We start from the raw sequence: 18,001 nt of genomic DNA, 5'->3' as shown, positions 1-18,001 counted from the left end.
GCTCTACCATTGAGCTCTATTCTGAGCGCACCCCTCATGCCACTATAACTTCTGTGGGTTTGGGTGGGGATCCAGTGCAAAATAGGCACAGTTAAAATTCCTCTGCAACAGCTGGGCGGTGGTGACGCACGCCTTTAATCCCAGCACTCGGGAGACAGAGGCAGGCAGATCCCTGTGAGTTCGAGGCCAGCCTGGTCTACAAGAGCTAGTTCCAGGACAGGAACCAAAAGCTATGGAGAAACCCTGTCTCGAAAAATCCAAAAAATCCAAAAAAAAAAAAAAATTCCTCTGCAAACTGATGATGTCAGTATGTGTAAGAATTTTGCTTTGCTGGTGTGACTATAGTTGGTTTTTAAATAACAGTAAGATGTGGACATTGTCTTTGAAAGTAAGTACAGAAACCTGGTAGAGACACCAATGTATGCAAATGTGTTCACGTTGCTGTGTTCTCTGTCTGGTTCAGCACTGGCCATGGAGAATGCCTTCTTGACAAACCAAATGGAAGAATCTATGACCTGTCTCCACAGCTTCCTGGCGCAGTGTATGACGTGAACAAGCAATGCGAGCTTATGTTTGGTCCTGGATCACAAGTGTGTCCCTACTTGGTAAGAAAATCTCTACCTTTTTGTTGGAAAACTGCCTGAAAGTTATGGTAAGGATGTATTGCAATATGCACAATTTATTCTTGAATGAAAGAGGAATTAAATGATGTTTCATATAAAAGCCTAAATTAACGAGAAACCAGAGCCAACAGAGGAGTTGCTATGTGTTGGTGCTATGCTATGTATTTCTGAATTGCCCTTGTTAACTCTCACAGATTCTGTGAAGATACAGCCACAGCATAGCTATATTATATAAAATTTAAAAATATTGAATACCTATTTGGGGGAAGAGGTTAAAATGTTGTTTGGTGCTTTAATATTGACTTGTTTTAACAATGTCACAAATAGAATACGTGTCATTGTAAACACTTATTTTATTTTTAATTGTGTGTTTGTGTGGGTGTCTGTGGGACTCTGTGTATGTGAGTAAAGTACCCATAGAGATCAGAGAGGATATTGGATGTCCTGGAGCTGGAGTTACAGGAGGTTACAAACTGCCTGGTGTGGTTGCTAGGAACTGAACTCAAGTCTACTGAAAGAACAGTAATTGCACTTAACCACTGAGCCATCTCTCCAGTCTTACATCTCTGTTATACAGATGCAAATGCCAAAGAATTATGTTTGTGGCATAAGTTCAATTGTAATCAAAATATTCTTCACAATTTATTTTGGCAGTTGTTCATAGGTCACACACTTTAACTTTCCATGGAAATAAAATCATCAAAACACTTATATCAGTTCTGTCTTCATGATTTTGTTGTTCTTTTTTGGAGACAGGATTTCTCTGTGTAACAGCCTCGGCTGTCCTGGAACTCGCTCTGTAGACCAGGCTGGCCTCTAAAGATCCATCTGACTCTGCCTCCTGAGTGCTGGGATTAAAGGCCTGTGCCACCACTGCCAGGCATTATTTTTTTTTAATGTAGGCATAAAGTTAGGATTTGGTTCACAGATCACAGATCACAGTGCTGTGCTGTCTGTGTGCCCCACTGTCTAAGCAGAACACTCATTACATTTCCTTCACTTCTGTTTCTGCCTTAACAGAGTTTGATAACCTCTGGGACCAGGAATACAGACTTAATTTACTAAAATAAACATATACATGTTGAGAGCCCCCGCTCGGAAAATCCAAAGTCAGAAATGCTCCAAATCTCCAACTCCTTGAATGCCAGTTTGATAACATAGATGGAAACATCCCATGTTGACAGGTCACTATGAAAAGTACTGGGAAGATTGCGCCCAGTTCTGTATGTGTACGATGAATAGAAAACACAAGTCAGTTTTGTGCTTAAACCCAAAGTATAGATGAATGAAAATCTGAAAACTTGTGAGTTCAGCCATTTCAGATAATGGACTGGTTCACCTGCCTCCCCAGGCAGCGGATCCTCATGTAGATACTGCCATGCAATGAATGCTTATTGAACTGATCAGGGAAGCCGCTGGATAGCGCGCAAGCGGGCAGAACTGCGGAGCATATCCCACAGTGACTAATACACTCCCCACCTTGAGTTCATAGCCACAAATCTTAATAAGCTTTAAACACCCATGGTGAAAAGGGGACCGTCTGCCTTAGTAGTTTACCTTAGAATTTCACTGTGATGGCTGCATTCCTTCTGGGCTGATTTGGGCACCACATAAACTTTTCATTTGACTTCAGAAAAAAGAGGGATTATCTTGGGCACAGTGCCTATGACTCTGGAGTTTTCTTTCTTGTAAAAACTTTAGAACCATTTGTCCAGAAACTGAGTATACACTATACTTCACAGACTAGCAAACGTTGGTCCTTTTCACGGTTATCCCATGCACATCACTCAAATGTTCTGCCATCGCACCTGGTGGGGAACCTGTGAGTAAAGTTCAACAGCAAAAAGCCTCCAGAAAAATATCTTACAAAAGAAACTTATTCATGTAACTGAATAATTTCTACTTCAGCTCATTGCTCTTACTATTTAATACATTAGTAAAATTTCCGATTGTTTTCAAAGTACATCTAGCTTCAACCATGAGCCAGGAAGCAGCTCAGATGGGTTTGGGCCACACAGACCTGGTCTGGATGTTGACACCTGCTCTGGCTCCCCCGCTTGTTGTTACTCTGCAGAAACAATGCCGGCGCCTGTGGTGCACGAGTGCGGAAGGTGTCCACAAGGGCTGTCGCACACAGCACATGCCGCTGGCAGACGGGACGAGCTGTGGTCCTGGGATGGTAGGTTTTCTCAAAGGGTGAGTCCTGTACCCAGAGTGTCTGGAATGGGCAGCTGCTCCGCAGTGCACCGTTTCTCGTGATTTGCTGCTACCCATTGCGCAGCTAGTCGAGACGATTTTATCGCTGTGTGTGTTGGATAGAGTATACTATCAACAGAATTAAATGGATAAATTTAATTTTGTTCCTATAACTAGTAGATGGGTTTTAAGTTATAGGTAGTTATATGAGTAATTACATGGGCATACATATTTTTATTCTTCTTATTAAAATAGATAAAAATGTCAGAATGCTGATATGTCAGCAGGCCCCTCAATTACATGATGTTTTTATTGCAAATATTTTCTTCTTTAAACTTTAATTGAATATAATTGAATGTGTTAACTAGTTTTCTCAAATCTTTAGTGATTCTAAGTGCATTAAAATATCTTTGCCCATGAATTAAGCATGCTGTAGTATAATTTGGAGTGAGGTTGTATGATAGCTCTAACTTCGTTCCTTCTCAGGATTGCTTTTGTTGTTTGTGGTCTTTAGTAGCTTCATATGAACTCTTGGGTTGTTTTCTCTAGTTCTATAAAGAATAATATATGAAGTTTGATGGGAACTGCGCTAAATATGTAGATTATTTTTTTTTAATTTTTTTAATTCTTTTTTAATTAAAATTTCCAACTGCTCCCCGTTTCCCATTTCCCTCCCCCTCCTCCCACATATTGCCCCCTCCCCCTGCTCCCCTCCCCCTATCCCCACTCCACTTCTCCTCCCCCCAGTCCACTCCCCCTCCCTCTCGATACTGAAGAGCAGTCCAAATTCCCTGCTCTACAGGAAGACCAAGGTCCTCCCACTTCTATCTAGGTCCAGGAAGGTGAGCATCCAAACAGGCTACGCTCCCACAAAGCCAGTTCATGTATTAGGATCGAAACCTAGTGCCATTGTCCTTGGCTTCTCATTAGCCTTCATTGTCCGCCTTGTTCAGAGAGTCCAGTTTCAACCCATGTAGATTATTTTTTGGTAACATAGCCATTTTTAATGTATTAATTCTGCCAATCTGGAGGCATGAAAGGTCTTTCCATTGTCTAGTGCCTTCTCAGACTTCCTTTTTCAAAATTCTGACATTTTTTATTGCAGAGATTTTTTTTATCTCCTCAGTTAGGTTTATTCGTATGTTTGAGTTGTGTGTGTGTGTGATTCTATGCAACAGTTGTGATGACATTATGAAAAACACTGCTTTGGGAGCTAATATAAATGGGATAGTTTCTATTTTAATCTTAAATATTCCTTCCTCTTTAGTGAGAGTCTAAACTTCAAAAGCAAGAGAATTATTACATTCCTTTTGCATTCCTCCAGCCTTGGGTACCGGGTAGACAGGGATGCTTTTTCCAAGCTGGTATTAAATGTAGCATCACTTCTGAACTGACATTTGCTGTACCTAATTGACAGCTCTTCTCTTGTTGCTGTTACGATGACGCTGATGCTTTAACTCGATGCACACAAGCCATTGCTCTTTGTGTGCTTCCTGTGTTCATAGCATTGCCACCGTGGGCTGTGTGTGACCAGAGACATGGAGACCCGTCCTGTGGATGGCGAATGGGGACCCTGGGGACCCTACAGCTCTTGCTCAAGGACGTGCGGAGGTGGAATTAAAAGCACAACCAGGCTCTGTGATCGCCCCGAGTATGTCTTTTTATTCACTGTAGATTAAGATTATCTCAAGGACCCGAAAGTAAAAGTCAGTTCCGTTCACTTCTAACACTGGAGGTCAGTCTGCAAGTTTCAGAGATTCGGAATCACTGTGGAATACTTTAAACCATACTGCTTTGTACCTTTGTAGATTCAGACTTAAAAAAACAAAACCAAACAAAAAAACCTAAATGAACTTTTATAATTGACATGGAGACAGCTGTTTTCCTTCGTACTCTTTGTTTTCTGCTTCGGTGTAATTTAAGGAGATGTGAATGGTGATTCTGTCTTCATTTTACTGTGTTTTGAATGAAAGGCCCTAGGCCCCTCTTCCTGTGTTTTGACTCTGATGCCCAGATAGGCCACTCGGTCACTAGTTCTTTATTGTTCTGTAATCTGACGTGCCTCCTTTCCCTCCTCTGCTCCTGTTCTGGACGCCTCCCTGTCTCAGCTGAGTAAGTGCCCAATCATCTCTCTTCATCCAACTCAAAAGTATGCCAAGCTCCCAGAGAGATTTTAACTATTTCTACTTTATATGTAATAAGTCATGGGCCAGGTGACACTCTGCTCATTCATACCAGTGAGCATTTTTAATGCACAGGAATACAACACACTCTGAATCAATCTTACAAGTCATTGAAATTTTGGGCGAGGTAAATTATATATCATTTTTACCCTGAAAACTTCTGGGGTTTATTTCCAATAATAAATTGAATAAATTATTGCAGTGACAAGCATATACATACATACATATATACATGTATATACACACACACATACCCCACTCAAGTATGACAACAATGGTTATGTCTCCCTTGTCACCTAAGTTTCTTTGTTGTCTGTGCCTCAACAAAGACAACATTTTTTAGTTTGAAAACAAAGACCCACCATTAGTCCTTGCTAATCCTGTCAGAACTGAGACTTATTTCTGGTGTCCAGGTCTCAAGTCTACTTGAGAAGGGGTTGCTATTTTTCTGATTCGTTTGCCAGAAAACCGCTTAAAACCCTTTTGTGTATTTCTACTTTAACCTATAATGTTAAAAAAGCGACAGTGGCCTTTCTGGTCCTGGAGGCAAATGGGCGGTTGTAGAAACAGATGACCACGGTGATGTTTTACTGATGTGCTTTAAAATGTAATGAATTTGACTAGGCCAAGAAACGGAGGAAGGTACTGTGTGGGCCGCAGGATGAAATTTCGATCATGTAACACTGATTCATGTCCAAAAGGCAAGCAAGACTTCCGCGAAAAGCAGTGCTCCGACTTTGATGGTAAACATGTCAACATCCATGGCCTCCCCGCTAATGTGAGGTGGCTGCCCAAGTACAGCGGGGGTAAGTAGCGCCATTGCTTCCATAGGAAATCGTTTTGCCGTGTAGAAACGCGGAGCCTCATTGTTCTGCATCCGAAACGGAATTCTTCTTCCTGCAGTTGCCATAAAAGATCGCTGTAAACTCTATTGCCGGGTCGCTGGGACTACCAGCTTCTACCAGCTGAAAGACCGAGTGGCTGATGGTACACCCTGTGGGACTGAGACTAATGACATCTGTGTCCAGGGCCTTTGTAGGGTGAGTAAACTTAGTGTTTCTATTGGTGAACAAGGTGTTTTTTCTACTTCTGTAACCAACGTTGTCTCTGTCCCTTCAGAGTTGTTTTTATGAACGCCATTAAAGTAGTAGATCATGCTATCTCTAGGACTGTGGTTAACTTTGTATTGTCATGGTACACAACTGTATCCTGGTACAGGAGGCTGAGGCGGGCCAGCCTGGTCTAGATAGCTGGATCCTGCCTCAAAAATAAAACAAAAGCAGCCTAAAATGCATAAGGTGGCTGATTTTGTTTTGCCAGTTGTGTTTAGAGTCGGCATGAAGATGGGGTCACCTTCTTTAAAAGGTAGGAGAAAATGGACTCCAGGGTAGAAAAGTGCCTTTACTACTTCAGATGTGACCTCCCGTGGTGACGGGTAACCAGCATCCCCTCCCTTTCTCTAGTCCTGTGACTCTTATTTATCCTGTTCAAACAGCAGTGTTGGGCGCGTGATATGAACGATATTAGAGATATGATTTTAGAGATGTAAGGAAGTAAGTGCTCAGGTTGGAACTGGGAACAGGATGATATTGATGTGTAATTTTCATCTGAACTCCTTAGAGATTCAGATATTATTTTGAAGTGGAAGAAGCGATGAGATTTGCTTTGCACTTTATGATCCTTTTTAGAATGACCTTGGTTAGAAGATGGGAGGCAGGACCACTAACAGGCTTCTCAATAATTGAAAGAGGCATGTGTGGAAACACATATGCTTCAGATGGTTGGCGATCTGGAGAAGGCAGGTGGAGTCTGAGCATTAAAACAGCGAATGCTGTCCAGACAGCAAGTGCGCTGCTGTGAGGCCATTTCTTTGATTGAGGGGGAGCTTAAGATGTCTGATTCCATCTCCCTGTAGCCACGCATTTGTTGCCTAGGCGATAACAGTCTGCACCCAAAGGCCTTAGGAGATGTTCAAAGACACTTAGCTTACATTTTAGAAATAGATTAACTAGTACAAAAGGATTACTCTGTGGCCCCCAAACCATATGCCATATTTAAACAAGCAACACAGCCAAATGAAATGAAGCAAAATATGACAAAGATGATCTGAATATCTAGATGCATTTGGCGTTCATAAAATACATGGGTAAATCTTCATCATGGAAGTATTTGCCTCTTGTATCAAAAACATACATATGGCAGGGGGACGGGTTGGCTGCACTGGTAGAACATTTGCTGCCAAGCCCAATAACTGGAGTTCTGTTCCTGGAGTCCACGAGATGGAAGGAGAGAACCAGTCGCCCCCTCCCCCCTCCCCTGCCATACTCTCATACACACTCCCTGCCCCATCATCCCACTACGTAAATAAGCTAGTGGAGAACCCAGTCCAGGTGGCATGTGAACCTTTCTCTTTGGGTTACTCAGCTTAGAGGTCTAGTCCATGAAGGTAACGGCCGTGTCATGTGCAGAGGGCGCCTGGGGAAAGGGGCTATACTTTTCTCTGAAATGTCTGGCACGGTCCTTTAGGAGACACTTTGCTGATGATTAAACTGGGGGAAATTCGTTCAAATGTTTGTTTGGAACATGCTTTATTTCCAGTGTTTTAAGGCCACGATATTTTTTAGAAAACATACAAACAACACCTTTTTTTTTTACTATTCTAATGTGTTTCTTATCCCAATGAGTCTTTTTGAGTTATCTCTCTTTAAAGGTTTTCTTTTTAAAAAACGTTATTTTGTGTATCGATGGTTTACCTGCATGTATGTATGTATGTATGCCACATGTAGTAGTTCCCTGTGGAAGCAAGAAGAGGATGTCAGATCCCCTAGAACTAGAGTTGTAAATGGTTGTGGGTGCTGGGAATCAAACCCAGGTCTTCTGGAAGAACAGCCAGTGCTCTTGCCTGATGAATCATCTCTCTAGCTCTAAATTACGGTTTTCAAATGATTTTGGAATATAGGAATCTTTGTCTGTTCCAATGTAGAATTCAAATTATTGCCTGAAGATATTAATTCAAAAAATTCTGTAAACCCTTTAAACACACTGCTTCCTAGACCCGGTGAACACAGTTCCATGTCACTGCCCACCTGGCTTGGTAGATACTCAGAGAGACTCCTATTGCAGCAAACTCCTGCTAACTGAAATATCTTTTGATGAGAACCTTGTATACTTTAAAGCGCTGTGCACATAAGTAGTCACTTTGACGCTATGAATCATGATGATTGTGTTTTGAAGCAAGCTGGCTGTGATCATGTGTTAAACTCCAAGGCCAAGAGAGACAAATGTGGAGTGTGTGGTGGAGATAATTCTTCATGCCAGACTCTGGCGGGCGTCTTCAACAGTGCCCATTATGGTAAGCTGTGTGTACTTTCTTCCACTTCCCCTTTTATCTGAGTTAGTGCTTTAGTGTACAGTCTCTGTTATACAGCAGACATGCTTTGTTATAGTCCTGTGTAGTCCGAGTCCTCAGTCCAGAATGATTATCAGTGAAAATCTCCAAATGTAAAGAATAAGTCTTGAGTCCGGTATGCTATTTGAATTAAGAATTCACGTCCCCAAGACAAACCTGACTCTATGTTTTGTTGGCTCTGTTTTTGAAATGAGGTCCAGTGTATCCCAGACAGGTCTGGAACTTACGACCTCCTGCCCTTGACTTCTCAGGTTCTGAGACTGCAGGCATGCACCACACCCAGCTCATGCTATACTGGGGCCAAACTTAGGACTTCTTGCATGTTCAGCTAGTTCAGTACCAATGGAGACCATCCCTAACCATGAATCTAAGTTTTAATAAAACAATTGGATGCATTAATAAAAATCAAACAGTAAATCCAGTGGTATTTGACCATATTGTGTGAATTTTCTCCAGTTTGGAAACCTTTTCGTGATGCTCCTGTAAGTTAGAATGTGTATATTTGTGGCTTTTCTGGGGAACTTACTTTTATTAATTTTTAACACTTGAAACCCTTCCTTCCTCCCTCCTTTCCTCCCTCCCTCCCTCTGTTCCTCTCTCTCCTTCCCTCTCTGCAAGAAGATACCTGGTCTATGTGTTGTGTTTGTTTTTACTGCTGTATTGAAAATATTGACTGAAAGTAAAGGGTGAAATTTTTAACCTAAATGTTGGCTCATAATTGCCCACCACGCTGATTTCCCAAGCAGCATTGCGATATAGTTCCAGTGGGAACTTGGCAATGATTTCAATTTGAAACTGTTTTAAGGCCACCTCCGACATTTTGAATTCTAAATTTTCTTCGAGAAATTCTCCCTCTTTTAATATTGTTACATAAGACTTTAAAACTTCCCTTATAATTCCTACAGTATCATTTTTCAGCATTAAATTATGTTCATATGGTTGATCTTAAGATGCGGCTGGTAACTATTCCGATGAAAGAGTATAACTCAAGACCCCATTTAAATTTTTATCTCTGTGAGAAGCACAGAGCATTTCATATTTTAATATACTGGAGATGGTCATGTGTGTTCCCAGCATGCTTTGTTACTGATGATTTCATGTGAGTTACATTCTTGGATTCCCTTGGATAACCATGATACAGGCTTGTGATTGACCACAGTGACTAAAAAATGTTTCACAGTACAAAAACCACATATATCAAGTTAGAACTGAAAACCTAACCTGGAAGAAAACTGTGTTCCCGGTTCCCATATACATGGGAAACCTTGCAGGGTAGGGGAAAAAATTAGCACATCTGCCCCCTGGTGGCTACCGTCATTCTGGCATCTTTTTGGTACAATGGGCTTCATCAAGGTACTGGAGATTCAGGGAAGAAGTTGACAAGGCAGTTTTATGGTGAGAGGTGTCTGGATTAAAATTAATCTTCGAGATTATTAGAGTATACATAAAGTAATCAAAAGTCACCTTTATGCTTAAGTTGAGACACTTAAAAAAACTAAGTTAGGGTGTTCCAAAAGCCTACAGGCGTTCTGGCACCATCATCTTTATGTAATCTTGGGACAGTATTTTCAAATTTAATGCATACAAACTTACAGCTCTTATTCATGTAGTAAACTGAGGGAATTAATTTTTTAAAAAAGGGACAATAAGAATCCTGGGATCACATCTCTAGAACAAGCTAAGTTCTGTGCTTTTCCCGAGGGATCTAGCTAGCTATGTGAGTATTTTTAGGAATAGTGTCAGGAAAAGTTTTCTCTTTTTATTTAATGTGTATTTTATACTGCATTTCCTCTTCAAACAGTGCCAATATCGTGGAATTTGATTCAATAAACCACAGTTATTACTTTCATCCTGCTTCAATAAACTTTATGTTTCTTGCGACAGATATCGGTAGACTTTTAAAAACTAATGTAAAGTTTGGGTGTAAATATGGAGAGTCTAGTTTGAGGTACAAACTAAAAGCTTAATAAAAAATAAATTTTCTATTACTGTTTCTCAATATAAAACCTGTTGCCACTCAGTCTTCCTAAACATCATGTCAATGGCCAATTATATTGATAGCCCTAGATTTGTGAATAGCATTTGAAAATCCTGGACTAAAATGTGTGGGCTCAAGGTAAACATTTTCTGTACTCAGAATTTCAGAAGTAGTAAAAAGAATTAGGAACTGTTGGACTTTAAGAATCTCGAGGTTGGCCAGGCAATGGTGGCGTACGCCTTTGATCCCAGCACTCGGGAGGTAGAGGCAGGCGGATTTCTGTGAGTTCAAGACCAGCCTGGTCTACAGAGCTAGTTCCAGGACAGGCTCCAAAGCCACAGAGAAACCCTGTCTCAAAAAACCAAAAAAAAAAAAAAAAAAAAAAAAAAAAAAAAAAAAAAAGAATCTCGAGGTTGGAGCTGAAGAGATGGCTCAGAAACCCTTGCTACTCTTGCAGAAGACCTGAGTTCAGTTCTTAGCACCCACATCAGGTGGCTCCCAACTCCAGATATTTGAAACCCTCTTCTGGTCTCTGCAGACACCGTGTACCCCACTCACATAGATACAAACATATACAATAATAAAAATAAAATTCTAAGATCCGAATCTCGAGGTCGGTGTATTTGGGTGGTTGCGTTCATCTTAGTCCTGCATAGTGTATTAAGTGTGGGTTCAGATGGAAAATAACAAACCATTTCATTACATTTTAAAGGCTAGGAAGAAATGGAAAGTGTGGCTGTGCCATTCCAGTCTTGCAGGCACTTGGTGGTAATAGTTGGTGAAATGTCTCTGTTTATAAAATTTACATGTCCAAAATTCTATTGCAGGATACAATGTTGTTGTAAAGATTCCTGCAGGGGCAACAAATATTGAAATCCTTCAGCACAGCTATTCGGGAAGACCCGAAGATGACAACTACCTTGGTAAACATGTAGTAAGCAGCAGCGGGTGTGTGGTTTGTGTGTAATTTCTCAGAAGTGTATGGTTGATGTAGCTTGTTCTACACCTTTAGACATATGTTCTTCTTACGCTACACAAAATAAACCCTATTGGAAGGAAAAAGGAAATAATGGAAAAATTAGTTTTTGTTTTCCATTATAGTATTTTAGGTAACTAAAGTTGGTATTCAGTTACAGTTGTATGCGTATTCAGAGTAAAATTCTTGTCTTTCTGACACTAGCTGCAGCACTCTGACTTTCCATAAAAGTTTTTTTTACTACGTGGCAAAAGTACTTGAATGCAGTTTTATTTCAAGTTCTATAAATAACTAGCTTCATATTTTGAGATATCACTGAATGCAGTCATTGTGTATTTCTTGAGAATAGATCCATTTTTGTTATCTTTTAAAAACTATCTTTCAGATTTGGAGAATTCTGCTTAGATAGAAATATGTGAAATATGGAGAAGGTATTTACAAAAATTTTTCTCCCCACAATGAGCCAATTCCTGAATTTTCTAATTCCTCCACCTGGTGATGTGTAGCTGATAAGACAATTTTTCTACTTCAAATTAATGTCTCGAAAAACCAAAAAAAAAATATTGTCCCATGTAACTAATACATACAACTAGCCATATGACCTTGTTATGAACAGTTAATTTCAGAAAGAATATATGACATTATCAAGTCAAGTATGCAGGGGAGAGCTCTTCAATAGGTTCAGGATTTCTTTGGTGTGAAAATTTAGACTTTTACAATAACGAGGAGCTGGACTTGTCCACGCAAGTGTATATGCTAAATTCCGTTGAACTCTTCACTTAAGAGTGATTGATTTCCTATGGTGTCACTTTGATTGCCATGAATGCAAAACATTTCCCGAAGAGAACTGAATGCAAAGGTCTTGCTTTTCTGTCCTGTTGTATTTAATTGGTATTGTTTTTCTCCTACTTAAGCATATTGCCTTGGCTTGTAGTCAGAGATGTGTGCTGCTGAAATGTAAATAATCAACCTGGCCATATCTTCCTAGGAATGGTCCATGGGTTCTCTCCAAATTTACAAGCCAGAAATGTTCTAGCAAAGAAAGGGCTGTGCACACAGTAACGTGGAGACTTGAGTCTGACTCATAAAGAAAGTGCTGTGCACACAGTAGCATGGATACTTGATCTAACTTATAAAACAAGTCCTGTCTGTGCACACAATAACACGGAAACTTGAGTCTGACTTATAAAGAAAACGCTGTCTGTGCACACATTAATGTGGACAATTGAGTCTAACTTACAATGAAGAAAATAAATGAGTCACTGGAAGATTTTTTTAAAAAGAATTTATTGTTTGAGAGTTTAATGTCACCAAAAGTCCCTTCAATAGGCACGTGGACATTGTGTCATTAGAGAAAGTTCATCTCCTTACACAGAGGAGTTTCTATTCCACGGGACAAGTGCAAAGCTTGTTTTTTTCTTTAGTGTCATCTGCAAAGTTGCTCGGCTGTCAGCATCGGTAACCCGTGTGCTTTGGGTGAGGCCCGATGCCAACTCCTTATTTTCCTCAAGATTCCTTTCCAGGTCTCACGGAAATTTTAACTCAAGTAAAAAAAAAAAAAAAATCAAGAGAGACACACTTGGTTAATATAGGGTTTATTATTATAAAATACAGAGTGTTCTAGGGTCGTGAGAATTAAGCATAGGAAGGCTAATCTTGTATGGTTTATGTACTTCTACAAATACTTTCCCGATCTGATTGTGGCTAATTGCCTGGTGTGGTTAAAAGTTTTATTAACTCTAATGCGTAGTTGAAGAGACTGATGCAGAGGCTTGTGTGAGATCTCATGGCGATCAATGGGAGTTTCTCTACTGCACTGCTATGTATTTCCTGTAACTCCATGTATATTCATTTATATACTATATACATATACAGATATCAAACAAGACCAGGCTACTAGTATATCCCATGTAATAACATATTCTAGAATAATATAATAATATATTACCATTTGTAATAACATATAATAATATATTCTAGTCCTGTTTCATATCTGTATATGTTTATAGTATATATGTGGATATATACACGTGTACGTGTATGACAGGCATCTTAGTTACTTTGTTGCTATGATAAGAATACCTGGACAGAAGAAATGAAAGAGAAACATGTTAGTTTGGGCTTACATTTCAGGAGTATATTCTGTCATGGAGAGAAGGTCCTGGCAACAGAGCTCAGGGCAGCTGGTGACCGTCCAGCCACAGTCGGGGGCAGAGGATGACGGCTGCTTGTGCTCAGCTAGCATTCTCCTTCTTGTGCAGATCGGATCTGAGTCCAGGGAATGGCGCTGCTCAGTGTCAGGGAATTCTAACCTCAGTAAGCCTAATCAAGGTGACCTTTCACAGACCTGGCTAGTGGCTTACCTAATCCAGATTGTCCCTCTCGGGAAGCTGGCCTTCTAAGTGATTCTAGATATGATCAAGTTGATAGTATTAATGATCACTGGGCTTGCATCAATTCTGATAGGAAAGAAAATGGAAAGGGGTGTGAACCTAAAGGAAGGTAGGGATGTTATTTTGAAAACAGTCTCAGTTGCGATCGAGAGCCTCTTTGTGAACAACTGTGGATATTTCTGTGAGGGATGGCGAACACCACTAGTGCTTTTTAGATATTGTTCTGATCTCAACTCAGTGGTCACACAGATGGCCCTGGCTGAATGGACCATGAAACCAACCCAAAAGTCGTGAACCAGGCAAAGGACTAGTAGAGAGGAGTGAGAAGGGGTAGGGTTGGGAGGGCAGAGGTAGGACGAGTAGACAGCATGCGTCGTGTCCACTTCTTACTTAATTTGGCCTTGAACGTTTAAGGCTTTGCACACTTGTTCCCAATCGAGCATAAATGGCATGCAGATGGACTGTCCTGTGTTCTCTAATGACTGATTGGTGGGAGCTCTGGTTCCTCCCATTTCTCCTGTCCTGTGTCCTTCCTGTTTCGTGCCTCTGAGAAGGTTCTAGAATACAACAGCGTAGGGCGAAACTGTCTTAATATATTTGGCTGCTTTGTTGAAGTTTTCTTATTCGCAGGTTAGAGACCACGGTGCAGTAAAGTAGTTTATTTCCTTAGCGTCAATTTATATTTACTTTCTTTAGATTCAGGTAAAGAAGTTGAGTTTAAAAGTGAGGAAAGTTAACTCCATCCTGTTTGCCGGGTCTACCGTTTCATGACTGCATTACGTTGTTTTACAGCGTTATCTGACACGCACGGGAACTTTCTTCTGAATGGAAATTTTGTTGTAAGTATGGCAAAGAAAGAAATCAACATCCAGGGAGCTATCTTCGAATACAGTGGATCAAACAACTCGATTGAAAGAATCAATAGCACCGACCGGCTGGAAGCGGAGCTCGTTCTGCAGGTAACGGCCTGTAGGCAGCCGTAGGCGGGACTTGGTCGTGATCTTATTAGAATACTAGTTAAGTGCTTAACATAGCTATAAAAGCAGTCTTAAGAGTATGTCTTTTATAATGCTTAACATAGTTAGCTGTAAAAGCAATGTCTTAAGAGTATGTCTTTTATAAATTAATTGTGTGTTCCTCTGTATTTTATTGAGGTGCTATGTGTAGGTAACTTATACAACCCTGACGTGCGCTATTCCTTCAACATCCCCATTGAGGAGAGGAGTGATCTGTTCTCTTGGGATCCATATGGGCCGTGGCAAGACTGTCCCAAAATGTGCCAAGGTACCCTGGCCTTGAATAAGAGACCCAAGATGATGCATGCTGGTATTGTTTGGTTCCTCTTAAGTCTGGCTGGGTAATGAGTTCTTCCATAGATGGAGTGTACAGACCTGCATAGTGTCCTGTCTGCCCCCCTCCATCTTGCTCTCTCTTGACTCTCCCATCAACGCTGCTGTCTTCACCGCTCTTCACTGTCTGTCTTCTCCTCTCCCTCTAGCTTTCCAGGGTAGTACCAACCCCTTGCCCCCAGTCGCTCCCCTCCACACAGTTTGCTTTTAAGACTCCATCTGTCTCTTACTATTGTAATGTCAGACATTCATTATTTCCCTTGTTTGGACATGAGAAGATACATTTGTACCATGGTGTGCAAAACTGAAAAGATCAGAGAGGAAAAGCGCAAAGCAAGAAGAGAGATAGCAGAGGGGAGGAGGGAAACAGTGGAGTCATATGTAGTCTGTGTTCGTGGGTGGTTTGTGATATAACGCTATGTTCAGTGCAGGCAATATTTATTGAGGGACTGTTTTGGCTCAGGTTGTAATTTTATTTATTTGTTTATCTATCTATTTATTTATTTATTGAGACAGGGTTTCTCTGTAGCTTTGGAGTTTGTCCTGGAAACTAGCTCTTGTAGACCAGGCTGGCCTCGAACTCACAGAGATCAGCCTGCCTCTGCTTCCCGAGTGCTGGGATTAAAGGCATGCACCACCATTGCCCGGCCGGCTCGGGTTATTATTAAGAGCCAAATTTTGTACTCCAATATAGCCTACACATAATTATCTTCATGTAAATGCAGTGGCTTGGCTCTTCAAGGAGATTCCTCAGATAAGGCGGTAGGAGTTTTAGTGTGGACACTGAGGCGTAGAGTTTATATAGAATGGAATATGAAGGGTTGCAGTGGATTAGAGGGAGGAGGCTCAGAACAGTATGTGGATGAGAAAAGGTGGGTGGCCAGAGGCAGTGGCCCTGGCTGATGAGAATCATCCTGTCATCTCACCTGACAGATGTCAAAGGAGCAGGGGTGCTCACCAGGAAAAGGGGTTGCCTCCCTCTCTTGGCAGTGGACCAAAAGCAACTTGGGGAGGATAGGCACCACCCACAATGGGCTGGGGTCTTCCATTCGATCAGTGATCAAGAGCATGCCCCACAGTCTTGCTATAAGCCAGTCTTAGGAGGCATTTTCTCAGTTGAGGTTCCCTCTCTCAGATGACTCTAGCTTGTGTCGAGTTGACAGAAATCTGACCAGGGCACTGGGAAGTTCAAGGAGTCATTTGGACAAAGAGGCCTTGGTTGAACTTAGCAGAAGACAAGTGGAATTTGAAAATGTGGGACCAGCCGCCCTGCACTGTGTAAACAGGTGTGTGGCTGCGGGCGTGGGTCCAAACCGAGCAGCAGGTGAACGGAAAGACTCTAGAAGGCAGTAGATTCCCATGAAAAGAAGAGCTCTGAGAGGTTATAAGCAGAAAGATGGGAACTATTCTTTATTTTTTTTAATACTATGATTCGATTCTCTGCTTTGTGTAACCCTGTGGCTTGTGGCTTGTTTTTCTGCATCCTGAAAGTAATTATTATTCAGGATTTTGGAACAGCTGTGCACTTTATTTTCTTATTTCTTATTAGAATTTTCTTATTTTTCTTTATTTTTGCATTATTACTCTTGGATCTTGTACTCATGAATTTGTGTTCTTTTATGCTCATTTTGTGAATGCCCCCTTTTAGTACCACTTCATTCTTATTCTGGGAATTCTTTTGAGTTTTTTTTAATTTTGTGAGTCCCTTTTTTTTTTTGTTTGTTTTTGTTTTTGTTTTTCCGAGACAAGGTTTCTCCGTAGCTTTGGCGCCTGTCCTGGAACTAGCTCTTGTAGACAAGGCTGACCTCGAACTCACAGAGATTCGCCTGCCTCTGCCTCCCGAGTGCTGGGATGAAAGACGTGCGCCACCACTGGCCATCGTGAGTCCTCTTTTATACTTACCTCCACCATTATGGGAAACAGACCTTAGTATGGTATGGAGAAGAAAAGGTCATTTGTGGGGACTTACATTCTTTGAAATATTGCCATTCAGTTCTCACACTCACCAAATTCTTTGACTGGTGTGGATTCTAGATAGATGACTTCTCTTTAGGTACACGAAGACCTTGCCCTTTGGTCTTTTCTTCCATTTGCCTTGCACTTCCCTGAGCTTGCACGGGACATTCTTCACTCTTGAAGCTTTATGACTTGTTTCCTTGGTTCTAATGACGTCAGAGAACAGGATGCACTGCTGTGTGGTTTGCTTCTAGAAACCCAACTGGGGAAACAGGGAGATGAAGGCAGGACAGACACAGACACACATATTGAGAAGCTGGGATTGGGTGGAGCTGTGCTGTGCCCGGTGGGGCAGCAGCAACTAGAAAGCTGAGCATGTTTAACTATGCGCATGAGGAGAAGGGGTCACCGTAGAGGAGCAGTCTCTCCCTGTAACTATCTAGGCGAAGGAAGCTTCAGTCTGTGCTTTGTCTACACTCTGTCAACATCTGCGCATGGACCAGAGGAAGGCATTGCCAGTTTCCAGGGCCCTGGGGCATTGGTCCTTGACAACAATGAACATCCACGGTGACTTCCTCGGCTGCCTGTGTGGGTTCCTTGATGTGGTGTTATTTCTTGTCATTTTACTGGGAATTATGTCAATGTTTTTGGAGATAGATACTTGAAAATTTTTTTGATGATTTTCTCAGCAGCATTTTGCTTAACGTTTGTATTGCTTGAAAGCAAAATCTCTCAAATTAAAACCTTATAGTGTCTTATTTTTTGGCCTCCTTGTTTGGTAGCTCTAGGCATGTTTATTTCCTTGATTCTCTTGTGTTTTGAGCCTTCCTGAAGTCTCTGTTAATGCTTTTTAACATTTAAGAACTAAAATCACTTCCCCACGAATCAAGGAGAAGACCCAAAAGTCAGCTGATCATTCTTTCTTAGAGAGCAGTGCA

General features: G+C 41.2%; 1 protein-coding gene across 1 annotated transcript in view; it reads left to right on the top strand.

Moving 5' to 3' along the window:
- Adamts20 (ADAM metallopeptidase with thrombospondin type 1 motif 20) overlaps positions 1-18,001 on the top strand; it is a 118,177-nt gene that overhangs the window by 46,358 nt on the left and 53,818 nt on the right. The window contains exons 10-18 of the mRNA XM_057791850.1: positions 464-605; positions 2,698-2,802; positions 4,325-4,470; positions 5,627-5,808; positions 5,906-6,042; positions 8,237-8,354; positions 11,217-11,312; positions 14,551-14,717; positions 14,913-15,042. Coding sequence (XP_057647833.1) covers positions 464-605; positions 2,698-2,802; positions 4,325-4,470; positions 5,627-5,808; positions 5,906-6,042; positions 8,237-8,354; positions 11,217-11,312; positions 14,551-14,717; positions 14,913-15,042 — 1,223 coding nt within the window. The remainder of the gene's footprint in view (positions 1-463; positions 606-2,697; positions 2,803-4,324; positions 4,471-5,626; positions 5,809-5,905; positions 6,043-8,236; positions 8,355-11,216; positions 11,313-14,550; positions 14,718-14,912; positions 15,043-18,001) is intronic.

This window comes from Chionomys nivalis, chromosome 17 (assembly GCF_950005125.1).
Source record: "Chionomys nivalis chromosome 17, mChiNiv1.1, whole genome shotgun sequence".
Taxonomy (NCBI): domain Eukaryota; kingdom Metazoa; phylum Chordata; class Mammalia; order Rodentia; family Cricetidae; genus Chionomys; species Chionomys nivalis.
This window is presented reverse-complemented; position numbering and strand designations above follow the sequence as displayed.